At 47.0% G+C, this 22,841-nt stretch overlaps 2 protein-coding genes across 3 annotated transcripts in view; one reads left to right on the plus strand and one right to left on the minus strand.

The window, feature by feature from the left end:
• Positions 1 to 22,841, plus strand: part of ZNF395 (zinc finger protein 395) — a 446,083-nt gene that overhangs the window by 280,519 nt on the left and 142,723 nt on the right. The gene's annotated exons all lie outside the window — the stretch shown is intronic.
• The window catches only part of ELP3 (elongator acetyltransferase complex subunit 3), a 120,161-nt gene that overhangs the window by 95,519 nt on the left and 1,801 nt on the right, over positions 1 to 22,841 (minus strand). Inside the window, exons 2-7 of the mRNA XM_083733477.1 lie at positions 21,652 to 21,751; positions 20,547 to 20,685; positions 19,090 to 19,160; positions 17,612 to 17,675; positions 14,520 to 14,588; positions 10,524 to 10,678 (exon numbers count right to left, since the gene is read on the minus strand). Coding sequence (XP_083589603.1) covers positions 10,524 to 10,678; positions 14,520 to 14,588; positions 17,612 to 17,675; positions 19,090 to 19,160; positions 20,547 to 20,685; positions 21,652 to 21,751 — 598 coding nt within the window. The remainder of the gene's footprint in view (positions 1 to 10,523; positions 10,679 to 14,519; positions 14,589 to 17,611; positions 17,676 to 19,089; positions 19,161 to 20,546; positions 20,686 to 21,651; positions 21,752 to 22,841) is intronic.

The raw sequence follows: 22,841 nt of genomic DNA on the forward strand, positions 1-22,841 counted from the left end.
CACAATGGCATCTTCTGGTAGGGCTGGGGGAGACCCCCGCCTGAAATCCTGAAGAACCATCACCAGTCATTGTAGACTTTTGCAGGGATTTATGTACAGGTTGGGGGAGGGGGTTGCCCCTCCAGCAGATATCATGCACATGCAGCCCCACTACCAAAATCATCACAATCACTTTTGTGATTTGTCCCCACAAAACACTTCATCACAGTTTCTTCCTATCTATTCAAAGGGCCTCTGCTGCATGATACCAAATGTAAGAATTCACTGATCAATGTATCTGTGTACTGGCTCACTGGGAAAACTTCAGAAATTCATATAGACATGTGAGCTCAGCTACTCAGCAGCCCCTCTGCCTGAGGGATAATGCCTGGCCTCCTGATACCCGAGTGCCAGACAGGTAGCCATTCCAGAAATAACAAACCCAGATGAAGACAAAAGGGTGTGATGAACTTGGCTGGGAAACAGGGAAATGTAAATATTTTTTTTTTGTTCCACTTGATAGGTGTTTGGTGGAGAGCAAGGAGAACCATGGGGCAGGGTCCAGGATGCTCAGATTACTGCCACCAGACCTCCCCTTTCATGATGTAACCATGATGTATGAGTGATGTAGTTTTGGGGGGTGTAACATGGGGATTAGCAGCTAAAAAAAGTTTGGGGGCTCTCTTGTTCGGGGCTTCCATCTTGTTCCACCTGGTGGCAGGTGGGAGTCCTGTCGCGACAGTCTTCAATCAAGACCAAGCCTACTGGCTGCTGTTTTGCTCTGGTCTTCCTGGCTGGTGTCCTTGGCTTTTGTCCAAGGGAGCCCTCAGATTTCTCCACTAACAAGACAACACTGAGCTAAAAAGACCAGTGGATCCTAGAGCCTGCTGGATCAGGCCAATGGTCCATTTACTGTAATGCAGCATCCTGTTCTCAAAGTGGCCAACCAGATGCCTGTGGGAAACCAGCGAGCAGAACATGAGCACAAGATACCTCTCCCTTCTTCTGGTTTGCAGCAATTGGGATTCAGAAGCATTTCTGCTTCTGACTGTGGAGACAGAGCACAGCCCTTCTGACTAGCAGTCATTGCTAGACCTCCTCCATGAATTTGTCTAATCCTCTTTTAAAGTCATCCAAGTTGGTGGCTGGGCTGGATGAATCCCAAGCCGGAATTAAGATGCCGGAAGAAATATCAACAACCTCAGATATGCAGATGACACAACCTTGATGGCAGAAAGTGAGGAGGAATTAAAGAACCTTTTCATGAGGGTGAAAGAGGAGAGCGCAAAATATGGTCTGAAGCTCAACATCAAAAAAAGAAGATCATGGCCACTGGTCCCATCACCTGCTGGCAAATAGAAGGAGAAGAAATGGAGGCAGTGAGAGCTTCTTGGGCTCCATGATCACTGCAGATGGTGACAGCAGTCACGAAATTAAAAGACTGCTCCTTGGGAGAAAAGCAATGAGAAACCTAGACAGCATCTTAAAAAGCAGAGACATCGAGATGGTTGGACAGTGTTCTCAAAGCTACCAGCATGAGTTTGACCAAACTGCGGGAGGCAGCGGAAGACAGGAGGGCCTGGCGTGCTCTGGTCCAGGGGGTCACGAAGAGTCGGACACGACTAAACGACTAAACAACAATAACAACAACAAAGTTGGTGGCCATCCCTGCCTCCCGAGGGAGAATTCCCTAGTTTGACTACGTCTCTATATTTCATAGATGGGGAGGAGAGTCTGAGCATAACTGCATCCATTAAGGACTCCAAGGCAGCTACCTTGATACCAACACTGGATGAGCCATATCTATATGTATAAAGGTATCTCAGCTCCTTTGGGTCTGCACACCCCTTTGCCAAAGTTCTCGATTAAGCCACTGATCCCTCCCGTCGTCTTCTCAAGAACTGAACTGCATCCATTAACAGCAGCTCTCTTATTGTTCAAAACATGGTTTATTGTTAAACACCACAAAAAGAAATGCGTAAAGGGGAGAGACAGATCAATAGCTTTTAATCTTGCTGGGAGTCTGTTCATCCTCTTTCAACTTACTCCTAAGTCACCCCACTGGAGATGGCGGCAATTCAGAACTAGAAATGAGTTGCCCCAGGATGGCAGGTTTCTATCAAACAGAATTCACCAACCTGGTGCCCTCCAGATGTTCTGGACTACAATGCCCATCAGCTGCTTCCATTGCATTACGAACCCACCTTTTCCAGAAGGAGCCCAAGGTGGCATACTTGGTTCTCCCCCTCCTCATTTAATCCCACCACAACCCTTCAAGGCAGGTGAGGTTGAGAGGTCCAAGGTTACCCAGGAAAGTTCACAGTTCAGTGGGGATTTGATCCCTGGACTCACCCAGGTCCTAATCCAATACTCCAACCCAGGCAGACCAACCTTTCATGCTAAGCGTGCTGCAAGAGGACTTTGACATGGAACCTGGTGGACACAGTGCCTTGTCGCAGGGGGGAGCGAGGTCAAAATATGATGCCACCCATGCCACACCTTGTGCTGCCTTCCCAAAGCCAGGTAAGCCAGGTGCAGGGTTTGGGGAAGGAGGCACGAGGCTCTGATAGGAGGATGGAGGTCCCTAGGATAAGGTCACCAGATTTTTTTCAATGAATCCGGGGACACTTTAAATAAATAAATACTACATTTTCGGGACGTTGATGCTGCAGCGATGGCGGTGGCAGAGGGTGGCTACTGCCTTGACCTCAACCACCAAGTTTCCCCTTCCCCCGAAGCTTCTATCTCCTTTCTCCATGAGCCTGGGCAGCCCCTAAGCTGTTGGTTCTTCGGTGGTGGTGGGGAAGTGGTGCGCAGTGGGTCAGGCATGGAAGGCGGAGAAGGAAGGCCAAGAGTGGTGGCGGCAGCAAGGCTCGGGCAGCATAATGCCTCCCTTCCCATTGGAGCAGCCCCAATCCCATTCCTACATGCGTGCAAGCAGCAGGGTGCAGGGATTCCTCAGTTGGGAAGGGAGGCTTCACACTGCCTTTCAGAGCAGCCCCGTCCCAACTCCTACTTGCGTGCAAGCAGGAGGGGGCAGGAATCTCTCAGGAAGCGCAATGCCTCCCTTCCCATTGGAGCAGCCCCAATCCCATTCCTATTTGCGTGCAAGCAGGAGGGGGCGGGGATCCCTCAGCTGGGAAGGGAGGCTTCCTGTTGCCTAACTGAGAGATCCCTGCCCCCTCCTGCTTGCACGCAAGCTCAGATAGGCAGCATGAAGCCTCCCTTTACAGCTGAGAGATCCCCGCCCCGCTCCTGTTTGCACGCAAGTAGGAGTTGGGAGGCTGCTCCCATAGGCAGCATGAAGCCTCCCTTCACAGCTTAGTTGCTGGGGTCAGGGAAGGTGGAGGCAGCCCGGAAGCTGCATCTTGGAGCCCCTACACCAGTATCATATGGGGACTTCCCAGCAGCTCCTGAAGCCAGCCAGAGCCAACTGCTCTGGGCTGCTGAGACTGCCGGTACTGTGTTTCCCGGGGACATTAGATTAAATCTGGGGACATTCCGGGGATGGAATTTATCCCGGGACGTATTTGCAAATCCGGGGACTGTTCCCGGGAAACAGGGACGTCTGGTAACCCTAGCCTAGGACCCTGTCAGAACCCAGCACCTCATTTACACAGCTTTGAGAAGGCAGCAAGAAGACTTGGGGGAGATGTCAAAGGTTGCCGATGGCCACCAAAAAAGGTTTCAAGGGCCACATGCGGCCCTTTGGCCACGTACTGGACCACCGTGATCTTACCAATGCAGTGCACTGGCACTCTTTGGTTGAGATGACATCTCCCTTCCTCCTGCACAGCTATCTTTCTTATTCTGATATTGGTTGCTTTTGTATTTTCATTTAACAATTTCAGTTGTAATATTTTTGTAGCCCGCCCTAGGGTCATTTGGTGAAAAGGTGGGGCTATAAAACCAAACAGCAAATAAATAAACATCAACTGGGGCAATCCTGAAGACAGAATACCGATCTGGGAACTCAGAGACAAGACACAGACACACATCTTTGAAGCGCAACAGTGGAAGAGCTTCCCCAATCTAAATATGGCAGTGGGGGGTGCATTCTGGCCAAGTTACCAAGAGTTCAGGAAATATTAAGATGTAAAATAACACCCTGCATCTCCTTTAAAAATAATAAGAAGAAATTGCTTGGGAGATACTGGATCTTGTGACGATATTACAATGCAGCAGCAGCAGCGTCTCATTTCCATTTAACACCTATAATAAAACGAAAGCGGTGGAACTAGAAGAATGAATATTGTTTCAAGATGCCATCAGCACAGCAGTTGCGTCAAGGGAACAGCGATGCAAGAAGTGGCACGGAAAAGGCAGTCCAAGAGAGACAGTGTGGCGCAGTGGTTGGACCTGGGCAACCAAGGTTCAAATGGTACTCAGCCATGAAGCTCCCTGGGTGACCTTGGGCCAGTTAGTCTCTCAGCCTGACCTACCTCACAGGGCTGTTGTGAGGACAGGATGGAGGAGAGGGGAGAACTATGTGCCCCACCTTGAGCTCCTTTGAAGGCGTGATATAAACGCAATAAATAAAGTCCAAGAAGACTGTAGGTAGAACAGAATCACAGAACTGTCGAGTTGGAAGGGACCCCCAGAGATCATCTAGCCCAACCCCCTGGAACCCTTGGAATCACAGCCAAAGGGTCCCTAACTGATGGTCATCCAACCGCTGCTTAAAAGCCTCCAAGGAAGGAGGGTCCACCTTGCCACACCTCCGAATTACAGAAGCGGGGGGACACATATATATGTTATACACTGTAGAAGTAAGCTTTCGACAAGCGAGTCCTCTAGCCCAGGGGTCAGCAAACATTTTCAGCAGGGGCCCGCTCCACTGTCCCTCAGACCTTGTGGGGGGCCAGACTATATTTTTTTTTTGGGGGGGGGGAAATGAACGAATTCCTATGCCCCACAAATAACCCAGAGATGCATTTTTTAAAAAAGCACACATTCTACTTATGTAAAAACACCAGGAAGGCTCCACAAATATGCCTTTTTATGAGATGCATTTTAAATAAAAGCACACATTCTACTTATCTAAAAACACCAGGAAGGCTCCACAAATATGCCTTTTTATGAGATGCATTTTAAATAAAAGCACACGTTCTACTCACGTTCTACTCCTGGTATGCCCCACAGAGGAACTTACGGTCTTCAAATAAAAACACCTTGAAGGTCCCAGGCCACAGAGAGGTTAGGCTGGCCTCAACTAGAGCCAGGGCTTTTTCGGCTGCGGCTCCAACCTGGTGGAACGCTCTGTCACAAGAGACAAGGGCCCTGCAGGACTTGACATCTTTCCGCAGGGCCTGCAAGACAGAGCTGTTCCACCTGGCCTTCGGTCAGGGCGCAGCCTGACTCCCTCCTTTGGCAATCTTTACAAAACTTTAGTTTATGGTTGCCATCAATTTTGATTTTAATTACTTTTTATAATGTTTTTATAATGTTGTACTGTTTTAGCGTTGTTAGCCGCCCTGAGCCCGGCTTCGGCCGGGGAGGGCGGGATATAAATAAAATTTATTATTATTATTATTATTATTATTATTATTATTATTATTATTATTATTATTATGTAAAAACACCAGGCAGGCCCCACAAATAACCCAGAGATGCATTTTAAATAAAAGGACACATTCTACTCATGTAAAAACACCAGGAAGGCTCCACAAATATGCCTTTTTATGACATGCATTTTAAATAAAAGGACACATTCTGCTCATGGAAAAACACGCTGATTCCCGGACCGTTCGCAGGCCGGATTGAGAAGGCGACTGGGCCGGATCCGGCCCCCGGGCCTTAGTTTGCCTATCCATGCTCTAGCCTCTTTCCCATCGGCAAAATAAGCCCAGCACAGCTGAAAGATTTGCCCTCCATCTTCCAATTCGTTTGGAAGCCTCTTAAGCCTCTTTGAACAGCGCCTGATTGGAACGCAGCTTTATCTTTTCTCCCTTTCCCTTGCCAAAAGTTGCCGGCAACTTCACAGCAAGTTCAACTTCACTTTGCTCCGTTTTGCAGAGGGTGAGTCACACAACGGGATCAGAGTCTCCTCCCCTCGCCAGAAATGAGTCAGAGGGGAAAAGCGAGATAAAGAGAATTTGCACCTAGGATTTAAGCCCCTCTCTGGGCTCAAACATCTCCCCCCCCCCCCAACCTTCACAATTCCCCAGCGCAATTTTGCATTCCGATGCCTACAGGTGAAAGCCTTTCTCCAGAAGAACGAAGGGGGGGAAGCCGACAGCAGAATAATGGCTCTTCTGCCATACAGACAGCTGTCCTCCCACGAAGGGCTGCTCTCTGCCTTATCGCCAAGTCCCCCCCCCTCCTTGTTTGATAGAGATCCAGGAAATGTTCTGAAATCCCCTTAATGCCTTGTGTTCTCAAGAGATAAAATTAAAACTTCGTTCATCAGCAGTGACAGGCGTTCTTGACAAAAGGAAAATCCCTTGCGGTTGGGCGAGCAGATCCTGCAACACACACACACACACACACACACACACACACACACACACACACCCCTGCCAGCTCCCCCAGGTAAAGAGCTCCTGCTGGAACTTTCCACTGGCTCTGGCTACCTGCTACCTTGTCAGAAAGTCCACAAAGCAGCAAGATCACTCTGTGAGCGCAGGAACCCATTCCAGCCATGGATCATGGCAGCCAGGAGATTCTGCATCTCCACAAAGAGATTAACAACAACTTGGCAGCCTGCAGATGGTGACAAATGAAGTCCCCACAACCACACACACACATACTGACCAGGGTGTGGGGCTGGGCAAGATTTACAAGGGGCAGGGACCTGCTTTCGCACTCTCCACCAGCTGGGTGCTTTTAAATTTATTTTACAAACAATAAAGCCCTTCCCAGCCTGAAGCCATTAAAGCAGTGTCGAATAGGGGTCACCTTAAACCTTATGTCAGAGCTCCATCACTGTGATCATTGGCAGGAGCATCGTCTGGCATTCCCTGAACTGGCGAGGCTCATTCAACAACAAGAAACTTGTCCCCGGTCCAGTCCTGTGGAACTCCCTGCCACTAGAGATTCTGCAGGCACCTTCCGCTCCAACTTTTAAACGGTTAAGCTTTTCTTTTCTACCAGGCATATGCAGGCAATTAGGGGTACGTTCTCCCACAATGGTTGAGTGATGCCTGTTTTTAACCTTTTTGTGGTTTTTATCGCACGGCCTTTGTGTTTTATCGCTTTGTGTGTTTCTTAAGACATAGCAGTACATACTGTATTTTTCGCCCAATAGGACGCACCGGCCCATAGGACGCACCAAGTTTTTTTGGGGGGGAAATAAAGGGAAAAAAATTATTTCCCCCCCAGGCGCTTGCAGGGCCGGCAGCGGGGAGAAGCGCTCTTCTCCCCGCCGCCCGCCTGCAGACCAGGTCCGGGGACAGCGGGAAGACGCGCTGCGCCTCCCCGCTGTCCCCGGAGCTTGTGGGGCAGGCAACGGGGAGAAGCACTCTCCACCCCACCGCCCGCTTGCAGACCAGGTCCGGGGACAGCGGGAAGACGCACTGCGCCTCCCAGCTGTCCCCTGAGCTTGCGGGGCTGGCGGCGGGGAGAAGCACGCGTCTCCCCGCCGTCAGCCTCCAAACCACATCGGGAGACAGCGGGATGGCGGCGTTCCGCCTCCCCGCTGTCCCCCGACGTTGTGGGGCTGGCGCTGCGGCTCTCCTGAAAGCCTGCATTCCCCCCATAGGACGCACACACATTTCCCCTTCATTTTTGGAGGGGGGAAAGTGCGTCTTATAGGGCGAAAAATACGGTATTTTTTAAAATATAAATGAATAAATAAAACCAGTAAGACAAAGCAGAAGCGAAACACCAAAAGTACAAGGTGGGCTCCTCTGAAGCTTTTAAAGGCATGAGCTGATCAACAGGTGGACACCCTCACCCACCTGCCAAACTACCTGTTGAGCAGTGGAGGTGGGGTGGATCCAGGCTACTGATTCCACATTCCTGGTCTAGAGAGAAAGCAAGGGACATTTTTATTTGAGGCTGAATCCAACATGAATCATTGCACAGACCCACTGAAATTAATAGGCATGTTCCACTTGATCAGCTGCGCCCCCCCCCCCGGGCTGGATCCTGATTCTCCTTACCCTCCTGAGGGCCAAGCGTGACAGATGAGTAGGGCCAACCTCCTGTCAATCATCACACATCACAGTGACATCTTCCAGGAGCTGTTTTCCCCCGTGTGGTGCTTTGAAGCCCCAACAATCAGCTGGGGCTTCAAAGCACCGTGCAGCGTTCTATGCAAGATCCAGCTTGGGCAGATGCCACCAATCAGCTGGTCAACAGCACCCACAACCATGTTTTTGGAGCAGGCCAGCCGCACCTGTACTTTCGCCACACTCAATGTGATGTCAGGTGTAGGGCAGGTGGATGTGGCTTGGCCAAAATGGCCTCATGGGCTAAACAGAGAGGCCTGGTGCGGCCAATTAGGGCCAGAGGTTGCCTGTGAATTAGACCTGTGAATGGGAGAGACCAGTCTGCAACATGTCAGTTCAGTGCAGCACCACACAGCCAGTGGCGTGGACTACTCACCAGACAATATTTTTGCTGCATGCTTGCAGACACTGAAATGACTAATGGGGGGTGCGGGGGTGCCATCTGACTCCTGAACAGCAGCATAATATGAGGAGGCGCCTCAAGCAAGCAACATCAGTGAACGGAACGGGAAAATATGTAAAGGGATATTTTAAGTATCTGCTGCCCTCCAGAGGAAGAGCCCTATCAAAAACTTAGGCTAAACACTGTGCCTGATTTTTCTTGATCTTTACCGTTGCCCAGAAAGATCTGTGGCTATGGAAGCCTGGCTGGTTCAGGGAGCAGACAGTTGGGCTCATTTCAATGGGTCTACTCTTTTTTTTCCCTTCTTCAAATTTTTTTATTCATTTTATAGCACAAATAAAAAAAACACAAACAGAAAAGACAAACAATACAAACAAATTCTTGCCATATCCTTATTTTTTAAACATTGTTAAGTGGGCTTCCCCAAGTCCCACTAATCTGATTTTCATTTTACTTCATCTTTAGCAGTTTACATATATCATAATTTCTAACCATCTTCCCCCACCCACCCACACTTACTTTAACCATAAAAAACTTCACATTTTATCACTTCAATGGGTCTACTCTTAAGTAGGACTAATGCTGGATGCAACCCAGAGCTTTAACAACACACTCCTCAAACGCTTCTTCCACATGTGCCCAAATCCCACCCCTGCACAACTATCAGAGAGGCACAGTCCTCTGTACCAGGTAACCCCAACTTCCACTATCCAATAAGCTTCCGAAAAATCATCTCAGAGAAAAACCAATTCAGTACTGGAAGGTTCATTCCAAACAGCTTGATAAATCTTTGCCAATGAACCTTTTTGGCCAGCCTTCACCAGCCTAGTGAAATCGAAATACTTTGTTGTCACTTGTACAACTTGTATACAGTGAGATTATAGGAGCACCCCCCACTCAGCTCTCTTAGTCTTAATTCCCCTCGTTTACTGACGCACACCCACCAAACCCGAAAGTCAGTTGCCCTGTTGTTATCTTTTCATTCAGCAGCCTAACAGCCCATGGATAGAAGCTGTTCTTTACCCTGTTGGTGCGACTAAACATGCTTCTATATCTTCTGCCCGAGGGCAGGAGATCAAGGAAGTGCCGGCCAGGGTGTGAATCATCCCTGAGAATTTTCCTCACTCTCCTGAGGCAATGTTCTTCTGCTATTTCATCCAGCCGATTCACAGGACAGCCCATAATATCTTGTGCTGTATTCACTACCCTCTGTAGGCACTTCCTATCACATGATGTCAAACCAGCGTACCACACTGTGATGCATTATGAAAGGACACTTTCTATTGTTGACCGGTAGAAGGAGATCATCAAATGTTGATTGACATCGTTCTTCTGCAAGACTCTGAGGAGATGGAGTCTCTGTTGGGCTCTCTTAACCACCTGGATTGTATTGATTTTCCAAGTAAGGTCTTCACTGAGATAAACTCCTAGGAATTTAAAGGGAGAGACTGTCTCCACACAGCCCTCCCCGATGTACAGTGAGGCTAGTTCTCTCTTCCTCCAAAAGTCCAACACCATCTCCTTTGTCTTGCTGATATTAAGGTGCAAGTTGTTCCCTAGGCACCATGTAGATATTCTTTGGACCTCCCCTCTATACGCTGATTCGTCTCCACCTGTTATTAAACCCACTGTGGTGGTGTCATCTGCAAACTTAATGATTGCAGTAGACGGGTCGGATGATACACAATCGTATGTATACAATGAATACAGGTAAGGACTTAGCACACATCCAGTGTGCTTTTCCAGATGTTCTGGACTACAACTCCCATCATCCCTCACCATTGGCCATGCTGGCCAGGGCTGATGGGAGTTGGAAGCCCAGCCCCGAAACATCGGAAGGACACCAGGCTGACAAAGGCTGCATTACGCAGCTCCTTACGCTGCGCAGCTTCCCGATGCAAGAAAACCAAGCCAACTGCACAAAAAACGAGAACAGCCATTCAGAGCCTGCAACCGAGGGGGCATCTTACCTGACAGCCTCTGCCACATTGTTGGAGGTGTGGCCCGATAAAGCGTCGTGCAAGTTGCGGATAAAATAATCACGGTATTCTTCGGGAAGTGCCATGAACGTCCCGCCCATCACAATGAACTCCACTTTGTCCACACTGTGACCCAACTGCTTCAGCTGCAAAAAGATGAACACATGAGACAGCTGCCTTGTGGCTTTCAGAAGATGGGGAGATGCAGAAGCTAAAACATTAATTTTTATTTATTATTTGTGCCCTGCCCATCTGACTGCGTTGCTCCTGCCACTGTGGGCAACTCCTGAAAAATGATCATTGGGCATCCAGGTCTCTGCATTTGGCTCCTGAGGTCATTTTGGTCAAGACACACCCTACAGCTGACATCATATATGACATATACGACAGGTATGGGGTAAGTAAAAACCTGGCTCAGCTGAAAGGGTGTTTTTGCAGGGACCGTCATCCATAAAGCACTGCACAGGATATGATACGATAATCTTTATTGTCATTGTCCCATACAGAACAATGAAATTGAAAAAATCTACATCAGACATTCAAAAACCAACAAGCCTGCTAATCCCAGCTATCCTAGCTTGGTTGACCCCCTAAAAACTCTGATACCCCATAATTAAATACAATATACTCCCATACAGACTCCTTACACTGCGTTTAAAACCAAAATCACATTTGGGTAGAAACTGTTTCTCCGGCGGCTAGTCCTAGTCTTTATAACCCTGGACCTTCTTCCAGAAGGCAGAAGCTGAAAGAAATCATTTCTGGGGTGTGCACTATCCTGCGCTATCTCTGCAGCTTTCTTATGGCACCTGGAAGCGTAGATTTGATCCAAGGTGGGAAGAGTGCACCCAATTATTCTCTCCGCAGTCTTTACAACCCTGGACAGCATTGTTTTTCCCCTGACCGTGCAGTTCCCAAACCACACACACAGTTAATACACTCTCAACACTACAGTGGTAAAATGCCATCAACAGGTCCTTTGAGAGATTGTTTTTCCGGAGGATTCTCAGAAAATATAACCTCTGCTGTGCTCTCCTCATCAGGTGTTTACTGTTTTCTCCCCAGGTTAGGTCGTCTCTCAACTCCATTCCCAGAAATCAAAACTCTTTGAAAGGGGCTTCGGAAGACCTGGAAATCAGGACAACCCTGGAAGGTGCTGGACTCTCCTTCATTGGAAGCTTTTAAAGAGAGGTTGGAAGGCCATCTGTCAGGGATTCCTTAGCTGCAATTCCTGAAGCTAAGATAACCCTCGGGTTCCCTTTCCACTCTACAATTCTATCATTCTCGCTAAGTCCCTTGCAAAGCACTATCGTATGTTTTGCCAAAACCCCTGCAAGAAAGAGAAGCCACCTGTCAGATGGATTGACAGGTTTGGCCGGCTCCATCCACATGTCAAACTTAGCCTGCAAGGGAGATCCAGCTGCATAGAGAAGAAAACAAAAGGCTGACAAGGGAATCCCAAGATCCACCAGAAGCGTCTGGCTCCTTCACACATTCCAGTCTCCTTGTTCCACCCTGGTGAGATATTTTTTAAAAAATAAAGGCTTCCTTTTTCGTATGCTGCTTTGAACAACACTTCTAACAGCAGCCTCACCATGGGGGAAGGTTAAGGAATCACTGTGAGTATCCCGTTATTGGCACAATGTGCATTTTCTAACAAATCTTTATATCTTATCCAAACATTAAACAGTGCTTTTCTAACAATATGGTTTTTAAACGCTTTATGTGCTTTTACCTTATCATACCACAAATATGCATGCCAACCAAATACATTGTTGAAAGCTTCTAAGTCCAACACATCAGTGTTTTCAAGAAGCAGCCATTCTCTCAGCCAACAAAAAGCAGCTGATTCATAGTAAAGTTTAAGGTCTGGCAGGGCATATCCAACTCTTTCTTTAGCATCAGTTAATATCTTAAATTTTATTCGAGGCTTCTTGCCCTGCCAGACAAATCTGGAAATATCTCTCTGCCACTTTTTGAAACAACCCATCTTGTCCAAAATTTGCAATGCTTGAAACAAAAGCAACATCCTTGGCACACACAGAGACCATAAGTTAATACACTCTCAACAGTACAGTGGTAAAATGCCATCAACAGGTCCTTTGAGAGATTGTTTTTCGGGAGGATTGTTTTTATGGCATAAAACATTTATGTCCTTTTTCTGAAGCAGTGGTTGCTTTAGCTGTTTTTTTTTTTTTTGGCAGGTTGATGCAGTGGCTAGGAGCCCCTTTGATCGGCTCCATTTGCCAAAAAGTCTCCCTCGCTTCTTGGGTCAGATAGGAACTTGTAACACTAAGCCATGCTCTTCTAAGTCTTCCAGCTTGACTTCTACTATGGCCTCAACCTGGGGCTGCTCTTGTGGTGGATGTGTCCCAAGGTGAAAGACTTCTGGGAAAAGATTTATAATGAATTGAAAAAAATGTTGAAATATACATTTATTAAGAAACCAGAAGCCTTTCTACTTGGAATAATAGGTTTGGAATTGCCCAAGAAAGGTGTCAGATTGTTTTCGTATGCCACAACTGCAGCTAGAATTTTACTGGCCAAAAATTGGAAATTACAAGAAGTGCCAACAGTGGAGGAATGGCAGATGAAGATGATGGAGTTTTTGGAGCTAGCCGACCTGACCGGAAGAGTCCGCGACCAGAAGGAGGAGGAGTACCAAGAGGAGTGGAAGAAATTTAAAGACTATTTTGTTAAATATGCTAAGATAACATAAATAGAAAGACTTGTGAGTAACAGGTTGGCCTAGGATTTAAATATGTGAAATTGTATATCATGGATAGAAGTCAAAATGAAAAGAAAGAAAGATGTTAATTGAATAAGTAAATTTTATATGAAAATAGTGTTGGAAAACTGCTACAATGAGCTACAGTGGTGCCTCGGGTTAAGTACTTAATTCGTTCCGGAGGTCCGTTCTTAACCTGAAACTGTTCTTAACCTGAGGCACCACTTTAGCTAATGGGGCCTCCTGCTGCTGCCACGCCGCCGGAGCACGATTTCTGTTGGAAACTCAGCCAGAGGGATTTGAGGAAGCCACTTAACAATGATAACAAAAGTGGGATTATAGCAGTTAAGATTAATGTTTTTCTGTTTGTTTGTTTTTGATACTGTAATTTTTGTTTGTTGTTATGTTTGTTACAATATTGGAAAATTAATAAAAACTTTTTGAAAAAACAACAACTTGGGGCTGTTCTCGAAAACATCTCAGAAGCTTCAGTGACTAGAAAACTGATCCCGCAATGTGGATGTGGGGCACCATGATCACAGTCAGCCAATTTATTCCAACTGCACTGAATGCCAATGTGCTTGCAGGTTCAGTTCAAGGCGCCAATGCTTTGCTATGAACACCTTCAGGACAGTCACATATCTCAACCACCACCTACCCTTACACTAAAGCTAGCATTACGGGAGGCAATATCCCCACATCCAGCTCCAAGTCTCAAATTCACCCAAAGAAAGAAGCAGTGTTTCCCCAATGCTATGGAATGACCTTTGTCCCCCGAGGTTCAAATGTTCCTCTCTCTACTGGCCTCCCTGGGGCTTCGGGGTAACAGAGGTACAAAACTTGTCCCATGCACTAACTTGGATGCTCAAAAGGTGGCTAACAAAAAGCTTTAAAGAAACAAATAAATATCCTTTTTGGAAAAGAAAACAGAATTATGGCAAACGAAGTTAGTAAGAGTGGAATAACACTTGCAGTTTAATGGTGAATTTTGGATATAATGGAGATGTAAAAGATTTGGATTCTTTTAAAAAATGCAGGTGGAAATGACTAACAATAGGACCCACAAAAGGGAGGAAGGAAGTCCAAGAGATTCTTTGGAATCTTGTTTTTATGTTGTATGTTGGATATGTGAGTTTAAAACGTTAATTTGGAAAACCAAATAAATTTAAAAAAAAAAAAAATTATGGCAAACAAGAGCATGACCGTCTTTATGATCAAGGAAACATTGACACATTCTTCCCATCCTAGCAAATATTTACCTGCTCAACGCGGTGCCTGGTCTGGAGATACGGGTCGTACCTGGCACGGATGGCTCTCATGGAAGTTGGCTGCCAGAAGCAAGGAAAGGTGCATTATTTTGATTTAATGTTTGTAGTCTCCTTTTGCAACAACAACAGCTGAGCTCAAGAAAGCTCACAATAATCACACAACAGCATTAAAAAACCATCATTGCAATCACTAGATTATCAAACATAGTAGCATATAAATAGAACAAACTACAACAAATTCATCAAAATGATTCAATAAAGTCAGAAGAATTCAAAGTTATTTAAAAAGCATTCATCAATATGATAAGCCCACAAGTTACGTACATTCAGCTTTGTGTGCATCACATAAAAATAAAATGTCAGGGGTCAGAAAGGGAGCAGGGTTTCTGGAGAAAATAACTTTGGCAATCCTAGCCACCATTGAACCAATTGAGTTCTGACTGCAAGAATTTGGCTTTAGGAGCAATCACCAGAAAAATCACCCTGGCGTAAGCAGCAGGCTGACTGTGTGCAAGAAACAGCCAAGGCCAGTTACAAAGGCCTGCTGCTCAAACTCTCAGTGCCGCCCTGACACCATAATGATTGAGGGCTTAAAAAGAGTAGACAATGAATTACCGTATTTTTCACTCTATAAGACGCACCAGACCACAAGACGCACCTAGTTTTTTGTGGAGGAAAACAAGAAAAAAAAAAATATTCTGAATCTCAGAAGCTAGAACAGCAAGAGGGATCGCTGAGCAGTGAAAGCAGCAATCCCTTTTGCTGTTCTGGCTTCTGGGATAGCTGTGCAGCCTGCATTCGCTCCATAAGACGCACACACATTTCCCCTTACTTTTTTTTGGGGGGGGGGGAAAGTGAGTCTTATAGAGCAAAAAATACGGTAATTTCAAAGCAGCGAATTGAGGCCATGCTCCCATCAGGGTCCCCGATTCATGGTGACCATTCCAATACGATTTTGGCTTTCATCATAAGCAAGTCTCCACCTAGTGGCCAATCAATTTATCAAAGGCCTTTAATTATTATTTTTCCTTGGTTTACAAAAATGTGTGCATTGTCTCTTTTTGCGGGTTGTAAGGTTTTTTCTACAGATCAGTTACATTTGTTATGAGACTTTAGTGCTGAGTACCGTATAAGGTTGGGGGAGAGGAGGGGTGGTTAAACTTATATTCTTTTATATAGCGTACATGTGGGGATTTGTGTCAGTGTCAACTGGGTAGGCTTTCTTTCTATTCGCTTATTACGTTTCTTTGGTAATGAGAGGGATTGGGGGAGCCCAGAGTGGGGTTGGTTGCAGTGAGGTTTGTCTGCATTAGTGAGGGGGCAGGGAGGGCTTGTTGGGTCAAGTAACCCAGATGGATTCGTATGCTGTTGGTGGGTTCTTGTTGTTGTCTTGTTGGGCTGTTTATGTGATAAAGGGGAGACTTACTCGGGTGAAGAAGTTCTCTTCTATTTGACCTCATGTCAGTTTATTGGTTAGCTTTTCCAGTGCAGTGGTGCCCCGCAAGACGGAAAACTCGCAAGACGAAAGAGTTTTCCGTTTTGGAGGTGCGTCGCAAAACGAATTTCCTATGGGCTTGCTTCGCAAGACGAAAATGTCTTGCGAGTTCCTGCGGGGTTTTTTCCCTCCCCCCCTTTTTCTAAGCCGCTAAGCCGCTTATCAGCTGATCCGCTAAGCCGCTTATCAGCTGATCCGCTAAGCCGCTAATGGTGCTAATCCGCTAAGGCGCTAATGGGCTTGCTTCGCAAGACAAAGAGACTCGCGGAACGGATTCTTTTTGTCTTGCGAGGCACCACTGTAATGCTGTTTCCCCTACAATTTGGTACCACTGGTCCCTGTTCACTCCTGGCAGGTCTCTCCACTGCACCCTTTCTCAACCTGTGGGTCCCCAGATGTTGTTGAACTACAACACCCATCACCCCTAGCTAGCAAGGCCAGAGCTCAGGGGTGATGGGAGTTGTAGTCCAACAACATCAGGGGACCCACAGGTTGAGAACCGCTGCTCCAGTGTCTGGCTATGAGGCTTCTGGCTGCTGAGAGGAGGGGGGTTATAAGCCTGTATAATGTGAGTGGTCAGTATGATCTTGCAAGGAAAAAGCTTTGTTATGGGAAGAAACACCAAGTGATTAGGAGAGGCTCTGCACACCCTTTCAAGCCATCTGAATGTTTTATAATGGGGGTTTGCTGGGGTGGCAATGGCATTATGGTGCAATGACACTGAGCTCAAAGTTGCTCCACCCCATCAATCATGTTGACTGCCCTTTTGGACACTGGGGAGCATATACAAGTTTAACAATTTCAGCTAGAATTAGAGCAAGGTCCATATTTAAAAGCCTATGCCATAATGCATTTTCTAGGTCTCTAGATACTCTGAGGAGGGACTTGGGTGGCGCTGTGGGCTAAACCACAGAGCCTAGGACTTGCCGATCAGAAGGTTGGCGGTTCGAATCCCCACGATGGGGTGAGCTCCTGTTGCTCGGTCCCTGCTCCTGCCATCCTAGCAGTTCCAAAGCACGTCAAAGTGCAAGTAGATAAATAGGTATCGCTCCGGCGGGAAGGTAAACAGCGTTTCCGTGTGTTGCTCTGGTTCACCAGAAGCGGCTTAGTCATGCTGGCCACATGACCCGGAAGCTGTATGCCAGCTCCCTCAGCCAGTAAAGCGAGATGATCGCCGCAACCCAGGAGTCAGCCACGACTGGACCTAATGGTCAGGGGTCCCTTTACCTTACCTTTACCTAGATACTCTGAGACCCTTCATGCTTTTGCTGCAACAGATAAACAAGGCTACCCCTTTATAATTTAAGTCAATATTTGATGAAATTTAGTTTGGGGGAGGCAGGGTGAGAGAGGACTTGCAAGATCATCATGAGATGAAGCCTATGTAGATGCTGAATAGCTTAGGGCAATTCAACCTCTTTAAAAACCTGCCTCTCACCTAGCGTCACACAAGACATCGCATACAAACTCCCAGTGCCACATGTACATTTAACTCCTGGTTCCCCCCAGTAAAATTTCTGAGATCACGCCCATCACTGAGTAAACATACATTCCCTGAAGAAGGGCCCACAGACTCTTAAAGCAGTACCTCGTATCCTGTGTAAGACTGTGTTGAATATTCAAAGTCAGAATCGGGACCCCCTGGACAGTACCTGCATTTTCAAGAGAAAAACAGAGTCAAGCAGAGGCAGACAGTTTAAGCTAGCCTTCTCCCACCTTGGTGCTCTCCAAATATTTGGGCGATGTGTCTCATAATCGCCGACCACGGAAATCTCTGCTGGCTGGGGCATGATGGGAACCAGCAACATCCAGAGAGCACCCAGGGTTGGGTGGGGGGCAGCTGGTTTAAAGCTGGGGTGTTCTTCCACAATCTGGAGGCAGCAGGAGATTCTGCCCATTTGTAGGGCCCAAAAGCAGTGAGGGAAAACCCACAAGGTGGGCATCCCCCACTGAAAGGTGCTTGTGTTACCTATTTGCATTATTACATTTATATCTCACTTTTCCTCTGAGGTGGGGAACCTAGTTCTCCCACTTTTCACATTTAATCCCCACAACAACCCTGTGAGGAAGGTTAGGCTGAGAAGCAGTGACGGGCCTTAGGTCACTCAGTGAACTTCATGGTATAGTGGGGATTTGAACGCCCGTCTCCTAGGTCCTAGTCAGAGATTCTGAAGCCACTAAGCGAGTGTTGACCGGACAACCCTAGTTAGTCTTGGATGAAACCTCCAGTTAATTACTGTGCATTATTGCACAACTGGGGTCAGGGACCATTCAAATACAGTGGTACCTTGGGCTTACATACGCTTCAGGTTATAGACTTCGCTAACACAGGAATAGTACCTCGGGTTAAGAACTTTGCTTCAGGATGAGAACAGAAATCGTGCTCCGGCGGTGCAGCGGCAGCAAGAGGCCCCATTAGCTAAAGTGGTGCTTCAGGTTAAGAACAGACCTCCAGAACGAATTAAGTACTTAACCCAAGGTACCACTGTATCTTTCTCTTTGAAGTGATGAATACAGATCTTTCCTTAAACAGTTAGCTATTCATGAAGATTTACTTCCCGTCCCACTTTTAAGCAAGGAAGATGAACAGTAGACCAGAACATTATTTAGCTGCGATTGCTGCATTGCGAGAGGTTGGACTGGATGATCCTTTGGGTCCCTTCCAATGCTACTGTTCTGTGAGTCTATGACAGGCATAGGCAAACTCGGCCCTCCAGATGTTTTGGGACTACAACTCCCACCACCCCTAGTTAACAGGACCAGTGATCAGGGATGATGGAAGTTGTAGTCCCAAAACATCTGGAGGACCGAGTTTGCCTATGCCTGTTGTATGACATATACCTCCTCTGCCGGAGGCAGCGGGAATCACAAGCGCTGCTATTGCACTTAGATCCTACTCGGGCACTTCCCATTGGTGGATTTGGTTGGTCACTGGGAAAACACGATGCTGGACTAGATGGGTCCCTATGGGCCTGATCCAGTTCAGGGTTCTTCCTAGCTTCTTACATTTCAGTTGTCTACAACCCAACCTGGCAACATTTCTGAATATTCCAAGGCTCTACTTACACACAAATGTTTCCTGTGAAGTTAATGTGTGGACATCTGTGAGGCTTACACATCACTGCCACAACAGCAATCTGAAAAAAGGAGAGAAGCATTGCAGAGAAGTTATCACAGTTCCCTTGAGAAGAAAATAACAAAACCATTACATTTAAAGGAACGGAAAGATGTACGTACAGTGGTACCTCGGGTTAAGTATGTGATTCGTTCTGGAGGTCCGTTCTTAACTGAAACTGTTCTTAACCTGAAGCACCACTTTAGCTAATGGGGCCTCCTACTGCCGCCGCGATGCCAGAGCACGATTTCTGTTCTCATCCTGAAGCAAAGTTCTTAACCCAAGGTAATATTTCTGGGTTAGCGGAGTCTGTAACCTGAAGCATCTGTAACCTGAAGCATCTGTAACCCGAGGTACCACTGTACTTCACAACCGCCTGCCTTGTGCAGAATACCCTATACGGAAATGAGTGTCCAACTGAGTCATTTTTAGGAACATGGGAAGCTGCCTTGGGAACATGAGAAACTAGGCAATGAAGGTGCCGGACGAGTCTCCTTGGGGGAGAGCATGCCACACATGGGGAGACACGGCAGAAAAGGCCTGTTCCCATGTTGCCACCCTCCGGACCTCTCATGGTGGAGGCACATGAAGAAGGCCCTCAGACAGAGATAGATAAAACCTTAATCGCCTTAGCCAATGGCCATAGCAACATTAAAACATTACAGTATACGCAGGAAAGGAAATTTGATATAAGAGCACAATTTAAGGTCCTGAATCAGCAGTCAGTTAGTGGCCCTTATTCTGATTGCCCCTGCTATGAACCTAGCAACCTTTGCTGTTACCTGCTCATTTTGATCTGACAGAAGAAAGGACATTGTGGCAATGGCTGGGCGCCCTGGGATGGTTAGTACGAGTGGGGTGATGATCTCGTTCCTCAGGTCTTTGTAAAGAGTGCAAGACAGGAGGACGTGTGCCGCTGTTTCGGTGCTACCATCTCCACAGGGGCAAAGACGTTTCTCAGGCGGGATCTTTTGGAATCGACCCTCAAGAACCACAGATGGCAAAACATCCAGTCTTGCAAGTGTAAAAGCACGTCTGTATTTTGGGATAATAAGTTTGCACAGATATGGGGCCAGAGAATCAAAATGGAGAGGTGGAAAATGAACATACCATGGGCAGAATTTCCTTATAGGAGGCCCTCAGATGATGATCACAGGGTCTGGGTTGGTTGTTGTGAAGACCTCTCCTTATTGATGGTATAAACTTGAGGCACCTGGGTTCACACCCCACAACTAGACCACTAGACCACAACACTGACTGATGACACGGGGGGTAATCAACGTGGCCTCCAGATGTTTTGGACTACAATTCCCATCATCCCCGACCACTGACCACGCTAGCTGAGGCTGATGGACACTGCAGTCTAAAACACCAGGAAGCTCCCTTATCAAACATTGAACAGGCCTACCCCACTAGCAGTGCGGATGGGCTTCGCCTTCAGCTTGGGAACCAGCACTCTGCGATACTGGGGAGGCACCGCAGCAATGATGTCCACAAGGCGGGGCTGTGCCGAAAGCCCATACTTTGCAGCTGTCTTGGTCTTTATCCTTGAAAATAAAAGAGTGTGATTTAGTGAGGTACTATACAGGGAGGACGAGGGACGCGGGTGGCGCTGTGGGTAAAACCTCAGCGCCTAGGACTTGCCGATCGCATGGTCGGTGGTTCGAATCCCCACAGCGGGGTGAGCTCCCGTCGTTCAGTCCCAGCTCCTGCCCACCTAGCAGTTCGAAAGCACACTTAAGTGCAAGTAGATAAATAGGTACCGCTTTATAGTGGGAAGGTAAACGGCGTTTCCGTGTGCTGCCCTGGTGCCGGTTCGCCAGAGCAGCTTCGTCACGCTAGCCACGTGACCCAGAAGAGTCTGCGGACAGCGCTGGCCCCCGGCCTCTAGAGTGAGATGAGCGCACAACCCTAGAGTCTGTCAAGACTGGCCCGTACGGGCAGGGGTACTTTTACTTTTTATACAGGGAGGATAAAGGGCATGCACAAACAGCAGAGGGCAGAGAAGAGCAGGAGACCGGCAGCAAGAATATTACTGGCACCAAAAATGAAGCAAGAAGAACTACTGATGAAAGAAGAATGGAGGTTGAAACTGATGGACTACGCAGAATTAGATAAACTAACAGGTAGGATTCGAAACCTGCAGGACCAGAAATTCTCAGAAGACTGGAGTAAATTTACGGATTATTTGAAAAGCAACTGTGATGAACAAATTACGCTAGTAGGTTTGCAAGAAGTTTTGTAAGGTGTATTATTTGAAATATTGCAAAAAAGCTAATGAGGAGAATTATTAGTTAAGGACAATTAAAGGTAATGGGAAATTTAAAAATGCATAATAAGTGAGAAAGAACGGAAAATCATCAGAGGTGTTGACGGAAGTCCTAAAATGTTGTATAAGATGAGAAGTTATGTTGTATGAACGTTAGAATTAATATGTTAAAAAACCAATAAAAACGTATTAAAAAACAAAGAGAAGAGCAGGAGATGGTGGCTGGCCGGCCGGCCAAACTTACTTGTTCAAGTTGACATCTTTGCCCTGGTCGTGAGCTTCAATGAGCTGCTTGATGACGTCTGAGATGGTCATCATCATCAGCTCTGCCCGGCTGAGGTCTCCTGAAACAATAAATAAATAAATAAATAAATAAATAAATAAATAAATAAATAAATAAATAATAATTTATTATTTGTACCCCGCCCATCTGGCTAGGTTTCTCCAGCCACTCTGGGCGGCTTCCACAAACACCAAAAATACACTAAGATGTCACACATTAAAAACTTCCCTGAACAGGGCTGCCTTAAGATGTCTTCTGAATGTCAGGTAGTTGTTTATCTCTTTGACATCTGATGGGAGGGCGTTCCACAGGGAGGGTGCTACCACCGAGAAGGCCCTCTGCCTGGTTCCCTGTAGCTTTGCTTCTCTCAATGAGGGAACCGCCAGAAGGCCTTCGGTGCTGGACCTCAGCGTCCAGGCAGAATAATGGGGGTGGAGACGCTCTTTCAGGTATACTGGGCTGAGGCCGTTGCAACAAGAAGCTAAAGGCTGCTGATTGCTGCATTCACACTCGGGTCCTGCCTGGGAGCTTCCCACAACAGGCGCCAGCACTTTGACCTCTGCCCAGAAACTGACCCATAGCCAGTGGAGCGCAGCCCCCTTCCCCAGAGCAGCATCACAAGGGGCTGGACTAGATTACCATCTGGGACCCTTCCAGCTGTCCTCTTCTGTGACATATAGATCTATGAAGCCTGCTCTCTATAACCAGCTCTGGGGTCAGCAACCTCTGGGGCCGCCTGGTGTTTCTGCTTTTCAGAGGCAGCCCCAAGCCTAACCGGAAAAGGGCACAGCGAAGGCGCCCGCCCCCTTATCATGAGGCAGGGAGTCCCATCTCAAATGCCTTGAGGGAGGTATTTTTAAATGCAACGGCTGCAGCTCGTACTTTGGTGGCAAAGGTGTGTGGAAGGAACAAGAAGCCCCGACAATAACGGACTGGCATAACAAGCTACAAGAATTTGCTGAAATGGCGCAGTTGACAAATAGCCTGAGAGGCAATTCAAAACAAAAGTTTATGGAAAAGTGGGATAGATGTAAGATATATGTTCAAAAATACAATAAAGGTTCGCTATCTATGCTAGCATTCGACTGACGTTGGAGAGAGACTGAGCTGAGAAATAAGACCAAGGGTAAATATGGATATAGGAATGTATT

This window comes from Podarcis gaigeae (genome assembly GCF_964106915.1).
Source record: "Podarcis gaigeae genome assembly, chromosome: 3".
NCBI lineage: Eukaryota > Metazoa > Chordata > Lepidosauria > Squamata > Lacertidae > Podarcis > Podarcis gaigeae.